This window comes from Lissotriton helveticus, chromosome 1_1, assembly GCF_964261635.1.
Source record: "Lissotriton helveticus chromosome 1_1, aLisHel1.1, whole genome shotgun sequence".
NCBI lineage: Eukaryota > Metazoa > Chordata > Amphibia > Caudata > Salamandridae > Lissotriton > Lissotriton helveticus.
This window is the reverse complement of record NC_136057.1, coordinates 1,605,043,542-1,605,060,799: the sequence shown is the minus strand read 5'-3', so window position 1 is coordinate 1,605,060,799 and position 17,258 is coordinate 1,605,043,542. Positions and strand designations below refer to the sequence as shown.

Here is a 17,258-nt window from a genome sequence, read left to right as displayed (position 1 = left end):
CAGACTCTGACAGTCCAGCCACTCGTTACTCTATTCTGATAGACCTTTCAAGTTTCCCATGTCTGTGCGTGAATAGCTCAACTAGTTCAGGTTTCTGCTGTTCATTCTGGGACTTTTAGATCCTATTTTATAATGGGAAACAGAACTACACGTTCCTCAATGCAATGGGTGGGGGGGAACCTGATTTGATGAGTTACCCGTGCATGGTCTTGGAAAATTCGGAGCTCTTTACTTTGGCCGGAGGAATTGGTAACTGCTCCCTCTGCCCCCCAGACTCTGGGAATGAAGCCTGCAAGTGGGGAGGGAACTCAAACAGGAGCTCAACACCCCCCCAGATCAAGTTGTTCTTCAAAACAGCATTCCACCATCTGTGACTGCTAAAAGTTGTACTGCCAAACTCCAGTACCCCCAGAAAATCGCATTAAATTCTAGCTGCAAGTATGTGAAGTGTGGATGATACCCTGGTCTCCACTGTGTATCTTTGTCACAGCTAGAGAGACTGGAAAACCATGCAGCTCTCATTTGGTTTGGTCTGAAATGATACACTAGCTTCACACCACCCCTGACATTCCTATGCTGGCTCACAGTTAAAGAAAAAGTGACGCTTTAAAGCCCTTTGTGTCATATACAAGGCTCTCCTTGCCGCTCACAGAACTGCTTGTCCCACCACACTTTACTAGGAGCTTCAGGTCCACCGAGCAGGCCGAATGTTGCCTTGACCATTCAGATAAGAGGTCGTGGTCGATCGCTTTATGTCCAGGGCTCCTCCCTAGGTAAAACAATACCTTTGCATTCGACACAGGTGAAGAACTACTCCAAATTGAGAAGTTCCTGAAAGACCCACCTCTTTTCCTTGCTCTTTAAATAATCTGATCTTCTCCTCACTGGTCGTTTCCAGCTGTACCTGAGCCCTCCCTGCTCAGACACATAAAAGCAGCTTCGCCTTCCTCATTATGCAGGACTCTGGTTCTTCGTCTGGAAGTCATCATTTTGGGGTCATATTTGACATCTGGTATCGCCAGGCGCTCTCCATCCCTGTTGGGTAATTGACCAGTTCAAAGCAAAACCAAAGGGGATGATGGACGGAGTGTTGAACAATGCAAGCACTCACCCCCAGTCAACTGATCTGAGTTTAATTCATCATCATTCTTTAGCTCACTCCGCCACCCCAGTTCAGACATGGCCATATGCAAATCAGTCTGACCCTGTGCCTCATGGGAATAGTCCAGCCCGAACTGCCGAGCCATGTCTTCCCTGGACCGGAAACAAGCATCCTAGGACTGGTTTCTGGCTAATCAGCCAGGCTAACTTGAATCCAGTGGCAAAGTGAGCAAGGGACCCACGTCTGGGCATACCCTGCCAACTTAGGGCGAACAAAGAAAAACCAAAGGAGATGATGGACGGAGTGTTAAACAATGCAAGCACTCACCCACAGTCAACTTATCTGGGTTTAATCCATCATCATTGTTTAGCTCACTCCGCCACCCCAGTTCAGCCATGGCCATATGCAAATCAGTCTGACCCTGTGCCTCATGGGAACAGTCCAGCCCGAACTGCCAAGCTATGTCTTCCCTGGCCAGGAAACACTGGGGGTGAATGTGTTGCCAATGTGCAACATTCCGTCCATCATCTTGTGTGTTTTGCTGTTCACCCTATGTGGGAAGGGTATGCCCAGACGTGGGTCCCGTGCTCGCTACGCCACTGGAGTCCAGCTATCCTGGCTGATGAAGGCTGATAGCCATCTTCTTATATTCTGCATTATGCAGCAGTTTGCCCTCAGTTTGGATTGTCCGTCTTCTCAATATAAAACAGGATGTTTACAAGCAAGTATAACTGAGCGCCAACTCCACCCAGAGCCACACTAAACCGCTATTCACATGTTCATTATGCTTAGTAAAGGAGATGTAGTTTATTATACAAAGCCTCTGCCAAGCCAATTTGCAATGCAATAGGTCTCGCATTTACGCAAGTTTAAGCTATTGGCATTGTAAATGACAATGCCTTTTATCATAAATGCAATGCAATATGTCTCGTATTTACGAGAGTTTAAGCTATTGGCATTATGAATGACAATGCCATGTATTTATGTTTTAAAAATGAAAACAAAAATAAAAGGCATTGTCATTTACAATGTCAATAGTTCAAACTGGTGTCAATGCGAGACCTATTGCATTGCACATGCTTGTTTTTTTGCACTGAGTAAAATATAAATGTCTAGGGTGGAATGCTTAAATTAAGATCAGCCGCTAGTAATTATTCTGACCAGGGTCGACTTTAAAGGGGTTCGACCGGTGCGGCCACACTGGGCGCTGATCTGCAGGGGCACACTGACCTGCTGCAGAGTTCCTTGTGCGTCCAATTTTCAGGCAGCAATAAAAATGTCAAGATAACTCTTGTGATTAATGTCCCTGCTAGAGAGAGAGATTGGAGTTTTGCCTAGTGGCAGTTTTGACTCACCAGCAAATAGCGCTGAAAGTTAATATACCTGCTGTAAAGAATAGATCGAGATGTGGATAGCTGAGCGGATTAGTAAAAACCAACCTTTACCAGCACCTTAAAACAAATTAAATGTATGTGAGAGAGGGGCTGTAGAGATATGAAGGGTACTTTTGGTGGGTGATAGTGAAAGAATCAGAGGAGAAGGTCGGGGGGGGGGGGGTGTTGCACTGGGAGCCACCAGTGTTATAGATGGCCCTGACTCTGACCATCATGCTCATGGTGCCAGAGCACTTGGACTATACCCCAGTGAGGACCTAGGGCAGAACAGGTTTAGGTTACTTATGTTCCCTGTCAAAATTAACCAGCTTGTGCCCTCACGGGCTGTACTTTTCCTATTGAATCAGTTCCAAGACTGATTATATAGGGCTGATTTCTATCTAGACTAGCATAGAGGGCAAAAAATTATATTCTGGAATGCAGCCCGTACCTGACATTAATTCATGCATTCCTTCATCCACAATGTTTCTTTATGCTGAGGCATTCACTAATGTTTGTGAAAGAGGTCTGAGTTGCAGTGATAATGTGTGGATTTGCATGTAATAGTTCTAGTATCGCTGTTCGTTTGTACACCTGAAAATGGGTCTGCTCTGTGTTTCAGGTCCCCAGGAAGCTCGATGCCATTGGTCATGCACCTTGCCAATGGGCAGACAACGCCCTTCCTGCCCAGCCCACATGTGCAGATGCATTCAGTGATATCCGTAAGAGACCTCTTCATTCATTGGTATCAGTAAATAAACTATGTGCTTAGTGATATCTTCAAAAGGCTTCCATCGTGCACAATACCAAGGCACTTTTAAAATGGGATAAATGTAGCAAATGCGCATAGCCATTGTTTTTTCTTTTCTCTGTTTGGAAGGTTATGTTTGTTACATCTTTATTCTGATAGAGAATTCTAACTGCAGATTCCTTACCTTTTGAATACTTTCCCAGGTGTCGGACTGGATCTGGAAAATCTTCAGATGTACCCCTGCGTCTCGGCAGGTGGCGCTGATGGTTCCATGCCCGATGTGACATGCGCGGGTCGATGTATGTGCCACCCATATAGGCAAAGCACAGGTTGTTTTCTTTCCGCACCAGCAGACGTGGATCCAAAGCTACTCCTTGTCTCTTTGAGACAATTTCTAAAGTATTCTGAGTCCATATTCTGCAGTACGCAAGGGAATACGACACCTCTCAAACCTAGAGGGTTCCTTTGGTGAATGTCACACAAACGTCCTTTACTGACCCACATGTGGTTTGCCTGTGTTGCCTAGCGTTAGACAAAGACTTGCAGTAATTTTCCCTTGATGCACATCAAGCCTATTTGAGACCTGAAGGCGAAGCTCTTCATTGCGAAGACCCCACCCCAAAATTGGACGAGGTCCAAGGGTTGATGCCTGTCCCGCTTTTGAGGTCCCTCGAACAGCAGATCGTCTTCATGATCTAAATCATCAGGCAAATTCAAGAAGAAATCCAAGCTGTACTCGTCCTCTCCTGCCACTCTGTCTCCCAAGAAGGCGTGAAGTCATCATTGTACCTCCAGGTCATGCTTCTGAAGTCACTCTACTTTGGGTGTCAATTCTAACCCTTGATCTGTGACAGCTGGAGTTTCTAGGGCTGTCAGTGACACCGAAGGAAATCTCAGACATCTGTGAAGTGATACTGTAGCTTTTTGACACTTTATTGGCTCCTTGTGGCACACTTACGGGCCTCAAAAAGCCCCAAGAACTTCCAACAGGTTTCCACTGATGGGTCCACCATTGGCGCCAGCTAAACCCTTTGCTTCTACTCAGGGCTCTGGACTGACTTTTCGTACCGCCCCCTCTCTCCGGTGCCACATTCCACGCCAGAACGTGGTCTACTGTCGCATTGACTCTGGATAAGGGACAGCCAACCCATAGTGCTGTCCAACTCTGAGACAGTGGCGCCCTAACCTTGACCAGGACATGTGTTGTTTGACTACGCTGCAGCTGTTTAACCCACCTTCTGACTCTGATACTGTGCCTTTGCCCTTCTACAGCGCTCAGGTGCTTCACAGCTTGCTGGGCACAGGCTTGGACAAAGATCGGTATGAGGTTGTGGATGACCTTTCCCCTGTGCTACCTCTTCACAGACTATGCAAGATGGCTGTGTTGCGGTTAATCTCACAATCTGTTGCATAATCAACTCAACCACCCTTCTCCAGAGAGCCTAGTGGAATAAGTCTCAACTGCCAAAATCTACCCAAAAGCATTTCGTACTACTCCCCCTGGCAGGGAGTTAAATCAAATAGAGACCTTTGGAAAATTATCTTTTCATCCACAAGTTTGGCTCTTTGCTCTGTGGAACACCAGCTGTCTCCTGGGCTGCAACTGTCATGCTTTATGGGATTTGGTGGCCCTGTTTCTAATCATGGTTCCATAGAAAGTCTGTGCTACCCTTTAACAGACTATACAGGTTGGCCGTGATGCAGCTAAGCTCACAATCCGCTGCATAACCAACTCACTTGGGAGAGCCATAGGCATCAGTGTGGCCCTTTACAGGCATGCTTGGCCTCATTCCACTGGGTTTTCCAGGGACGTTCAGGTGAACTTTATGGACATGCCATTTGACAATTCCTGTCTTTTTAGGGATAAACAGATTCAGCCCACGAGCGCTTCAACAACAGTAGGGCCACAGCGCTCCCTGTGCCTTTCTACTCCCTTACAGCAGCCACTACATTCGTTTTGCCCTGGAAGGGGTTTTCCGCTGGCAACTCCAGCTGGTGCAGCACTCCCCCATACGTTTTGTGCCCATTGCCACAGCACCCACAAACCATATGGACAACAAGAGCAATGTGTAGCCCAGTCTCCCGCTCCCCCAGCTTCCACAACCACCAAACCTCTTTAGTTTGCTTTTGTCTGCACATAGCCACCTTTTCCGAGGCAGGTTCTGAAAATTTCTGCCAGGGAACTGTGATAACAACAATCAATCAAGACATTTGTAGAGCGCGCAACTCACCCGTGAGGGTCTCAAGGCGCTATGGGGTGGGGGAAGCATCTACTTCGGACAAGTGGGTTCCTCCATATAGTGATGCAGGGTTACTCCCTACCATTCCTTGAGACCCTCCCCAATCTTCCACCATCCCCTGAACGGAGAAATTAAGGACCACCTTTCCTGGTTGCAGCAGTAAGCGCAGGTTCTTTTGGCTTGGCCAAAGAAGACGTGGGCTGTGGTTATTCCTCCTACTTTTGGGTGCCGAAAAAAGGTGGCAGCCTTTGTTCCATCTTGGATCTCCTCCCTTTCAATTCGTTCCTATGGAGGTACAAATTCAAGGTGCTCACACTGTCCCAAGTCTTGTCTGTTCTCGACCCTGGATGGTGGTGTTATCCAGTATTGGGGAATCTTTAATAGATTCACATACTTGAATCATTCCCGGTCATTGAAGTGGGAGTCCTACGGTACCATATACAAGCAGTAATATAAACTACCATAGGCTAGAATAGCCCTATGCCATGAATGTCATAGCCTGTGTCCTTTTAAAAAAAGGACTAAACTTGGACTATAACCATTCAGCTGCTAGCACCCTCTAGAACACTCCCAAGAGAGGCTGAGTCCCTCAGATTTTCAGCGCACTTCGTGTGTGATGGGAGTCATCCTGAGTTCTGCTCAGTTTTTTTTAATCATTTCAAAGCTTGTTATTCTGCATATTACTAATATATCAAACAGGAAAGGCATCTTTCGTCCTAGTAAGACCTGTGGAATGAAGAGAGTCCATGCAGATGCTCAACATAAGAGCTGTATTTACTGCCTCTATCCACAGCATGAGGTAAAGGAGCGCAACATTTCCTGCACTTTCGCTTAAAAAATCCTGAGGGACAGGGAAGGTCGGCTACTATTGTGGCTTCAGACGACCAAGACTCAGAAGACGTCTTTGAGGAGGAAATTGATAAAAGGGCTAGATCTTTGGTATGCGCTTCAGCGGTGTCCAGAAAAAAGCATCAAGACTTCCCACCAGCCTCACAGCGCCATGGAGAAGGTTCGTAATTTCTCCTCAGAAACATCTGTTCGAGGCATATGAGCTGCGGATACTACACTTTGCATTAGATCGCTACCTGGTGTTGGGCTCGGATGATAGCATGTTGTTGTTGTCTTGGAAGAAGTCTTTGTAGTCACAAGATAGGTGACTCCTCCCTTGGACGACAGTGCGCATGGGCATCGGCTCCATCCTTAGATTGTTTTTTCCTGCCACTGGTTTCGGATGCAACTTTTCCGCTCTGGTTCGAAAATCTACTTTTCAAAGACTTCGAAGTGCAAAACTTTCTAAAAACAAACTTCAACATCAATATACATAGACTCGACTTCAGCAGTTCGATTCCAATCGTCGACGCGGGCCATTGGGCCTACCCACGTGGTGAGGCCTATAACTCATGGAAAGGACAACATTCAAAAAATGCCCCGTGTGTGGAGCAAAATTTCCACACAACGACCATCACGAGGTGTGTAACCTATGTGTATAACCTGAAAACGACGAGTCGAGCTGCACAGCTTGTGTGTCCTTTCGATCCAAGAAGACCATTCGAGATCGGGGGGACCGTCGACGCGACATGCAGAGATCAGCTCCGGAACCAGTGGATATCTTCGACGAAGGTCCATGTGTCCCAGAGGAAGATTCTGATGATCTCCAAATCGTATCTGAAGCAGACGACTCCAATGACTCCATACCATCAGGTCAACGCGTGAGTACCACTGCCCCTGCCCCAGCCCCAACCCCTAAACCAAAGGCTAAGGTCAAAACTCCGCCTTCGGGGCCCAGTCGAGACCGAGACATTGCTTCGAAAGCCCCGTTATCGAGCCCGGCTCTGAAGAAAATATTAAAGCCTTCCGGTAGCTCCATACCGAGCAAAGCACATGTGCCGATATTACCAGCTCCCTCGGCACCAAAACCGAAAGAAGTCCTGGTTCCGAAAAACACTCAGAAACCATCGACTCCTAAAGACAAGACGGCACCGAAACTAATGAAGCCTGTTTCCGGCGCTTCCAAGCCGACCAAAACAGCTTCCACCCCAAAATCTTCAGCGCCGAAACCTACAAAGCATGCTTCTGATGCCTCCAAGCCCTCAAACCAGGCCTCCACGCCGAAAACTACCTTCGGTGCCAAAAACTACACCAAAGGACTATATAACAACTCCTAAGGCTAAAGACAAGCAGAAACCAGGCCCGGAGCCGAAAAAATTGGCACCGAAAGCAATTTCTCAAGAAGAAGAGCTTTTTCCACTTGATCCTTTGCAAAAAAGAATATACATAGATCCAGAAACCGTCCACTATGCCACTTAGAAAGAGGAAGATGGATACAGCACCTTTAACTCCAGTGCCTGACAAGAAGAAGGATTCTGCCACATCACCTATGCACCCTTCTTCTCCTGTACTTCCTCTTTCACCTTCTATACCTTTTAATATTTCACCTCAAAGTTCACATGCTCATTCACCACAAAATTCTCCACCTCAATCTTCACCTCCACAGACACCTCCTAAGAATGAAGATGAGTATAACGTAGGGTATGGGGGAGACCCAGATGAGCCCTTTCCATAACCCACTGATGTACCAGACTGGGAATATCCAAACCCACAAGATGTACCAGATATCCCTGACCCACATACATATCCATCCAAACCATCTCCTCCTGAAGATAATATTGGGTTTGGACATCTACTTAATAGGGCTGCCATCTATCATAATGTAACAATGCACTCAGATGAGGCAGAGGAAGAATTTTTGTTAGACACTTTTGAACACTCACAGAAATCTGTTAAAATATTACCCATGATTAAAGGGATCATTAAACATGCTCCAGAAGTGTTTAAAGATCCTGTACGAGCTAGGATCATAAACCCAAGAATAGAAAGTACAGGTCCGCTCCTGGGGGTCCTGCTTTCATTAAAGGTCAGCTACCCTTAGATTCCCTAGGCGTTTCAAACGCTAGAAAAAGAGCAAACTCACAGACATCAGGTCAGGCACCCCCTCCTGATAAGGAATCAAAAGTAATAGATGCTTCAGGCAAAAAGATAGCTGCACAAGCTAGCAATACATGGCGTATAGCTAACACACAAGCCCTCCTCGCAAGATATGACAGGGCTCAATATGACCAGTTAGAAACCCTTTTACAACATCTACCTGACCAATATAAAGCACAGGCAAATGGCCTTAAACCAGAGTGTTAGCATATTTCAAATGCCTCAATCAAGTGAACTCTTGATGTAGCAGACACTGCATCTAGAGCAATAAACACTAGCGTCCTCCTTAGAAGTCATGCGTGACTACGCATTTCAGGGTTTAAGCAAGAGGTGCAAACAACCATCTTAAATCAACCATTCAACCAACAACAATTGTTTGGTCCAGAGGTAGACGTAGCACTTGAAAAAATGAAAAAAGACACTGATACTGCGAAATCTATGGAAGCTTTGCAGTCCACTCAACCAAGAGGCTCCTTTCGTCGCTCCTTTTATAGAGGAGGCTCCAAACAAACTGGAGCAGACAATTCAACTTCCTTTAAAAACAATACACAAACATCCTCCAATAGAGGATATTTTAGAGGAGGTTGCAGAGGGAATAACAATAAGGGAAGAGGTCGAGGTAATAACAACAATCAATCCTCTTCCACCACTAAACAGTGACTTCCTTCAGCTCCCCCAACAGCATACCACTCCTGTAGGGGGGAGATTAACACAGTTCCTACCTGTCTGGAATTCCATCACAACAGACAAGTGGGTAAGACAAATTATCCAGTATGGTTACTGCCTAGAGCTTCCTGCTACCCCTCCACATATACCACCCAGACAGCGTCCAATGTCCACAGAACATCTAACGCTGCTCCAACAAGAAGTTCTCTCATTGCTGCAAAAAGATGCAATAGAGCTAGTTCCGTTAAAACATCAAAGGACAGGGGTTTACTCACTCTATTTCCTAATACCTAAAAAGGACGGAACACTAAGACCAATTCTAGACTTAAGGCCTCTCAATCTGTATATACAATCAGATCATTTTCACATGATAACTTTACAACAAGTGCTCCCATTGTTTCAACAAGGCGATTTCCTAACCACACTAGACCTCAAGGACGCCTACTTCCACATGCCCATACATCCTTCTCACAGGAAGTATCTCAGATTTGTACTAGAAGGACAACACTATCAATTCAAAGTCCTTTCATTCGGGGTCACAATTGCACCACGAGTGTTTACAAAGTGCCTAGCAGTAGTAGCAGCAGCACATCTCAGAAGACAACATATTCACGTCGTCTCACACTGAGACCATTGGTTCCCAAACTTTTGACTCCTGAGGACCCCCATTGAGGCACCACTGAAAGCCGGGGACCCCCAAGCAATTTGTATGAGTTAAATTTCAAAATTAAAACAGTAATTCGAAAAAAATAAACACGTGCACACAAAACAAATACTCAAAGTACTAAGAATTTTGGGGCCAGATGTACGACCATTTCATTTAGCGCCTCGCAATTGGCGACACATTGCGAGTGGCAAATTGCGAGTCGCTAAATGAAATGTACAACAGTGTGTTTAACACTGTTTGGGATTCCTAATGGGGTCGCAAATTGCGAGGTTTATTAATATTAATGAGCCTCTCGCAATTTGCGAGCCCATTGGGAATGCCAGCCCTCCCAGTGATGGTGGCCTGCTGGGCTCTGCAGGCCACCATGTCTGGGACTGCTTATAAAGCAGTTTAAAAAAAATGCAGCCTGTTTACCATGCATTTAAAAGAAAAAAGAAAATGAAACGTTTTCGTTTCATTTTCTAAGGGCAGGCAGAGGTCCCTGGGACCACTGCCTGCCCTTAAAAAATAATTTTGCATGCATTTGCAAAGGGGAAGGGGTCCCCTGGGGACCCCTTCCCATTTGCGAATGCATTACCATCTACTTGAAGTAGGTGGTAATTACGACTGTTTTGCGACCGCACAACATTTGTACATGGTTTTGAGACTGCCTATTTGGAAGGGAATGCCCCTTCCAAATAGCAAGTTGCAAAACCTATTAGGAAGTCGCAAACAAATTGCGACTCGTGAAATAGGCTATGTACATGGCTCAATAGGATTTTGCATGCATAAACGGGTACGTGAACCCGTTCGCGCATATAAAAACAGATCATACATCTGGCACTTAGTATTTTATATTGAAGTAATAGCCCCTCTCTGTCACATGTATTTCATTTGTTTTATAGCATCTCTCATACCATTGTAGGATGTCAGAGCACTTTACATCACACACATATAGAGACATTGAATCATACATGTAAATCAGTGTGTATATAAAATGTTTAAAGAGTGCTTGGTCTGGAAAAGCACAAACTCAGGATTCAGAACATAACACAGTGGCTAGCACTGACTTCAACATTAAAAATGCATTTCCACCCAAATAAATCTTTTTAGCAGCATCAGGATAATAAATAACAGGGAAAAATATAAGTTAATAACTGGTACCATGCAGTTTGCAAGCAGCTCTTTGAAGACAGTTTATAGGTCCCTCTGCTAGATTATGATTGTCACTTATGAAGTGCACAGTAATAAAAGAATTTCTGTGACAAAAGCAGTAACCACAAACCTATGCACATAAAATACTGCTTTTTAAGATGCATTATACATGTTCTTTGCAGTAGGCACATTAACCCTCTGTGCTACATTAGTTCAATCAAAGCTGCCACTGAACAAAACTCTCCTCAGCTCCAGCAGGTACATTAATCACTGGCATTTTCTTGACACTTTTATTGTTGCTGGAAGGCTGCTAATTATACAAGAAACGTTTCTGTGCTTTTAAAAATGTTGCCTACGGACCCCCTGGGAATATGTCACGGACCCCTCGGGGTCCGCGGAACACAGTTTGGGAAACGCTGACTTAGACGATTGGCTCATAAAAGCCAAGTCATTCAATCAGTATGCCCAACACACATCTAAAAATTTCAAACACTGCACGACTTGGGGTTTACAATCAACTACACCAAGTCACATCTCCAGCCCGCTCATGTACATCATTACCTAGGGGCTACCATAAACCCCAATACAGCTCTAGCTTATCCCAGTCCAACCAGGATACAGAGCATTCAAGCCTTAGTTACAAGTTTTCAAAAGCAACACTCTCTCCCAGCCAGAGTGTTCATGCAACTAATAGGCATGATGGCATCTTGCATTTTTTTTGTACCATATCCAAGACTGCAAATGCGCCCATTGCAGGAATGTCTAGCATATCAGTGTAATCAGGCACAAGGACAACTAACAGACCTGGTGCTGGTTGCCAGCTGATCACATCGCTCTCTGCAGTGGTAGAACACCAAAAACATGTCCAAAGGGCGGCAGTTCCTAGAGCCAGTTCCACAGATAGTACTGACAACAGACGCATCCCTGATAGGATGGGGAGCACATCTGCTCCACCACACAACTCAGGGAAGATGGACCGCTCAACAAAAGGTGCTTCACATCAATCACCTAGATTTGCTGGCAATTTTCCTAGCTGAAGTCCTTCCAAATGCACATACAGAGCAAAGCTGTCTTAATCCGGACGGACAACATGACAGCCATGTACTACATACAAAAACAAGGAGGCACACATTCCCTGCAGCTGTCCCACCTCGCACAAAACATTTGTAGATGAGCCATTCCACAAAACATATATCTGCTTGCAGAACACCTTCCAGGAGTTCACAATCAGATAGCCGATCTGTTAAGTCGACAGACACAACAGATTCACGAATGGGAACTACATCTGCAAGTTCTTCAACCATTCTTTCACAAGTGGGGCCATAGACCTGTATGCCACACATGAAAACGCAAAATGCCTAAACTTCGCCGCCAGGTTTCCACACCCGTTGTCCAATGGCAATGCGATATGGATGAACTGGTCAGGCAGATTCGCGTACATTTTTCTGCCAATCCCACTAATAGCACTAGTGGTACGCAAGCTCAGACAACAGTCTCTCAAACTGATCCTTGTAGCTCCCACATGGGCACACCAAACGTGGTTTGCCGCACTGCTAGAACTATCTCTAGTTCCACACCAAAAAACTGTCTCCGACACCATCCATGCTAACGCAGAACCATGGAGACATCAGGCATCCAGATCCAAGTCAACTGAATCTGGCAATCTGGCTCCTGAAGTCTTAGAGTTTGGTTACCTTAACCTGCCACCAGACTGTATGAATATCATTAAAGAAGCCAGAAGACCTACTACTAGAGCTTGGTATGCTGCGAAATGGAAAAGATTTGCCATTTACTGCACTAATAATCAAATTGATCCTTTAGATGCTTCCATCCAAAATATCATCCGTTACCTTCTCCATTTACAGAGATGTAATCTAGCATACTCATCTATATGCTTACATCTTGCAGCCATTGCGGCATATCTACAAAACAGACAACATATGTCGTTGTTTAGAGTACCAGCAATAAAAGCTTTTATGGAAGGACTAAAAATAATTATTCTTCCTAGTTTACCACCCTCTCCAGTGTGGAACCTAAACATTGTTCTTACCAGGCTCATAGGACCCCCTTTTGAACCTTTACACAAATGTGAACTGCAATTTCTCACATGGAAAACAGCTTTCCTCATTGCTATTACCTCTCTTAGAAGAGTTAGTCAGATTCAAGCTTTCACTATACAAGAACCGTTCTTACAATTACACTGTAACAAAGTGGTTCTAAGGACTAATCCTCAATTCCATCCTAAAGTAATTACTCCTTTTCATCTAAACCAATCTGTAGAGTTACCAGTGTTTTTTCAAAACCCAGACTCTGTAGCAGAGAGAGCTCTATACACACTGGATGTCAAAAGAGCTCTTCTCTGTTACATCGATAGGACGAAATCCTTTCGCAAAACAAAGCAACTATTTGTAGCTTTTCCTCCACCACATAAAGGCAACCCCATTTCTAAAGCAGGAATTGCAAGGTGTATTGTTAAATGTATACAAATATGCTTTCACAAGGCAAAACGCACATTAACAGTTCCTCCTAGAGCGCACTCCACACGCAAACTAGGAGCCTCCATGGCTTTCTTAGGGAACATTCCCTTAGAAGACATCTGCAAGGCAGCAACATGGTCTACAACACACACCTTCACTAAACACTATTGTGTTGATGTGCAAGCCAAGCAGCAAGCTGCATTAGGCCAGGCTGTCCTCAAACCTCACTTTCAAACTACTGCAACGGATACAGGTGACCACCGCTCGGGGAGACACTGCTGCACAATCAATGCAAAGTGTAGTATCTGCAGCTCATTTGCCTCAAACGGAAAATGCTACTTACCAGTATGCCTCTGTTCTTGGCATGTAGAGCTGCAGATTTCTACACGCCCTGCCGCCTCCCCGGGACCTGTATCTGTTCCAGTTTTATCTTAATTAGATATATACGCATGGACATCCTTTCTTTCTTTCTACTAACTCCATCATTTCCCATCATGGCGAAAAACAATCTAAGGATGGAGCCGATGCTCATGCGCACTATCGTCCAAGGGAGGAGTCACCTATCTCGTGACTACAAAGACTTCTTCCAAGACGACAACAACATGCAATCATCCAAGCCCAACACCAGGTGACAATCTAATGCAAAGTGTAGAAATCTGCAGCTCTACATGCCAAGAACAGATGCATACTGGTAAGTAGCATTTTCCTTACCTGGCCCCTCCTCATCTACTGCCAGGGATAAAGACCGCCTTTATGCCTCATCCTCTGATTCTGTGGGGCACAAATTAGTTCAGAATCTCTTTCGATAATGACCTCACAGTCGCTGCGGCATCGTAGACTACCAGCAGCACTACTATCTCCTCGTTGAGACCATCCATTGCAATGACAACGGTAGCCATCGGTGTCCCTATCTCGTTGGCGAAGATCCAGCCGTCCACTAGGGTCTCGCCGACGTCAACATATCGATCGTCGACGATGGTTCCAACAACATTCCCTTTGACGGCAGCCCCGTCCACACTGACCCGGTCGACAGTTGCTCAGTCGACAGCAGTCCCGTCTATGACACCATCAACACCTCCATCGACGATGATACCGTTGATGCCTCAATCGATGACTGAAGATTTCCAAGATCCCTAGCTCATCTGTCAGCCCTGAGATCACCTCGCCGAGATAGGTTTCACCTTTACCTCCCTGCCATTTACTGGATGTTGAGGACTCTGATGATGAGTCTGTTTGGCACAGCTCACATCCCTTCTGAGTTGAACGTGAAATATCAAGAGGAAGATGAGCAATATGAAGAGAGAATACTTCCAGCAGTATTATCCTCCGCCTCTAACATACTTTGAGCCACAAGGTCACTACTACAACCTCCCACCCAAACAGAAGAACACAGCACATCTTCCCACGTCGTTAGTGCAGGATCTTCAGGCCATGCTTTCTGACTATAGTAGGCGTTTTCCACAGCCCCCTGAAAAGCAACCTGATAACATACCACCACCACCGGCTACTCCTCTACCATGCCATCCTTTGCCAGTTACACCAAGGATTACGCCTCGGTCCCAGGTAGGGGCACCGCCAAGAGATGATCGTTCATCCTCGGAGGAGGAAAGGGAAGGAGGAGATATTCTGGATAGTCATTCACCTCTGAACAAATGGGACTACTACGTAATCCCAGCGCCTTCTCACCCTCATCACACCAATTCACCTCCAGAAGATATTGGGAGTTTCCATAACCTCATGAAGAGAGCCGCAGTCCTATTTAACATTCCAGTGTTGGTAACGCAGTCTGACTGCTTCCTTTACGATTTCAAGGAACAGGCCAGAAAATTGGTACGTTTAATACCGATAGTGGACTTTATTTGGCAGGAGGTTAAGATAATAAAAAATCCTGCCACTGTCCCAGCTGTCCTGCCACGCATAGATAAGAAGTACAGAGCACCTCAGGACTCCCTGTCATGTTCGACAGGGCACCCCAAGCCGGACTCTATAATCTCTCATGCGGCGCAGATGAGGTCAAAGAACCCGTCCACTCCTATTTCCACTCCACCAGACAAGGAGAGGTGCTGCCTTGATACCATAGGGAAAAGATTTTCCACCATGTCCGCATTTACGGTGCGAGGAGCCAATTCCCTCGCCATTCTCGGCAAAGAAAATCTTAGTGGAGGGGAGCTGATTTCGCTTGCGCAGCTGTGTTACGATGCCATGGGTGGCTGAAGGCAACCTCATTTCGCTCTGAGGTCCAAACAAACATTTTAGACATTGCCTATGACGGTGACACACTGTTTGGCAAGCACATCGACGAGGCTCTCTTTGTTATCAAAACAGACACTGACATGGCTATCGGTATCCTTCAGTACCATAAGGTGCCTTTCAGGGGAGAGCGTGGCTGTGGTTTCACCCCATATAAGGGCTGATACCAGCGCTTACAGCCCTACCAATCATATCAGCCCAGTACAGAACAGGATACCAGCAACAATCATATAGACAATCTTCTACAGCTAGTTTCTCCAAACAAGGGCCTTGCAGACGACCTTCCTCTCGGAGCCGTGACACCGGTTGCAAATAGTGACCTTCTCCATGTACCAGCTGTGACATGCTCCTTCTGCATCCAGAAAGAACGACATTACACTCCTCCTGCTGCACTCACAGCTTCCTTACAGACGGCAGTATCCGCCCGTCGCCCAAGGCTCCTGTTATTGGGGAGCTTCCTCGTTTCAATTAACGCCACTACTGGCCTTTCCTGCATCTTTACCCGCTCGGACCGGGTTGGAATTATCACTGGTCCCACGATTCCGTTTTTATTTAGACATTTTTCAGCCCTGAAGAGTCAACGGGTGACTACCTGTTTGACGAAACACGTGTCTGCTGGTTTCTCCTTGGAATTTCCTCTTGAAGGAGGCCCACAATATATAACCAAAAAAACTTTCCATTTCTTGTCGACCCTGTCTTTATATCTTTGCTTTAACTTAAGATTATTGTTGACATACGTTGTATCAAATCAACTCGCCTAAACGTGTGCATATGACTTTTTATGTACATGCTTCTATCCCGTTGTTGTGAAGATTTCCCACTTCCTCCCTCATTGCCAAGCAATCACCTCAGACATGGGTTTTGGACCTCGTCACCTATGGCCATACCCTGGAGTTTACACAGGGACCACCACCTACTCCACCAAAGAGAGCCCCTCTCCCTCGTCTTTGCTTACTTACTTACCACAAATATCTTGGCTTCACAGTAGCTGGTACCCATTACCAATTCAAGATCCTACCCTTCGGTCTCAAGTCTGCACCTCAGATATTTACCAAATACGTGGCACCAGTAGCAGCTCCCCTCAGAAAACAAGGTCATCAGGTATTCTCTTACCTAGCCTGCTGGCTATGGAAAACCCCAATGCCAGGTCAAGCTACCAGTGCAAGCTACTCTGTCAATTGACTGAAGTCCTCCACTACACCCAGTGAGACCAGTACATTCTTGGGAGACCATCTCGACACCATACAGAACAAAGCCTTTCTCTTCCAAGAAACACAAACAAGATTGGCTCCTTTAGCTCAAAGCATTGCAAAAAGACAGTGTGTTTCTGTGAGACTGTTCAAATCGCTCCTAGGCATGATCTCTTCAGCTCATAGCTTGGTTCCCTTAGCTCTCAAGATGAGACCGTTGCAAGAAGGATATGAAAGAGTCTGTAGTAATAGATTCCTTACCTTAAAATTACCCCCAGGTGTCAGACTGGATCCGTAGACATATTTTGGTAGCAGTACCCCTGCGCGTCGGTAGGTTGTGTCAGTCGACTCCTCATCTGTCGTCGGCATCGTGGTCGCCGGGATCATGTTGCGGTGTCTACTTAGATGCCGCCCCTGTGCGCT

At 45.8% G+C, this 17,258-nt stretch overlaps 1 protein-coding gene across 5 annotated transcripts in view; it reads left to right on the top strand.

Annotated features, from left to right (window-relative positions):
* Nucleotides 1-17,258, top strand: part of LOC144829111 (cyclic AMP-dependent transcription factor ATF-7-like) — a 741,502-nt gene that overhangs the window by 624,676 nt on the left and 99,568 nt on the right. For all 5 annotated transcript variants that reach the window (XM_078687923.1, XM_078687948.1, XM_078687956.1 and 2 more), the window contains one exon: nucleotides 3,098-3,197. In XM_078687923.1, coding sequence (XP_078544049.1) covers nucleotides 3,098-3,197 — 100 coding nt within the window. The remainder of the gene's footprint in view (nucleotides 1-3,097; nucleotides 3,198-17,258) is intronic.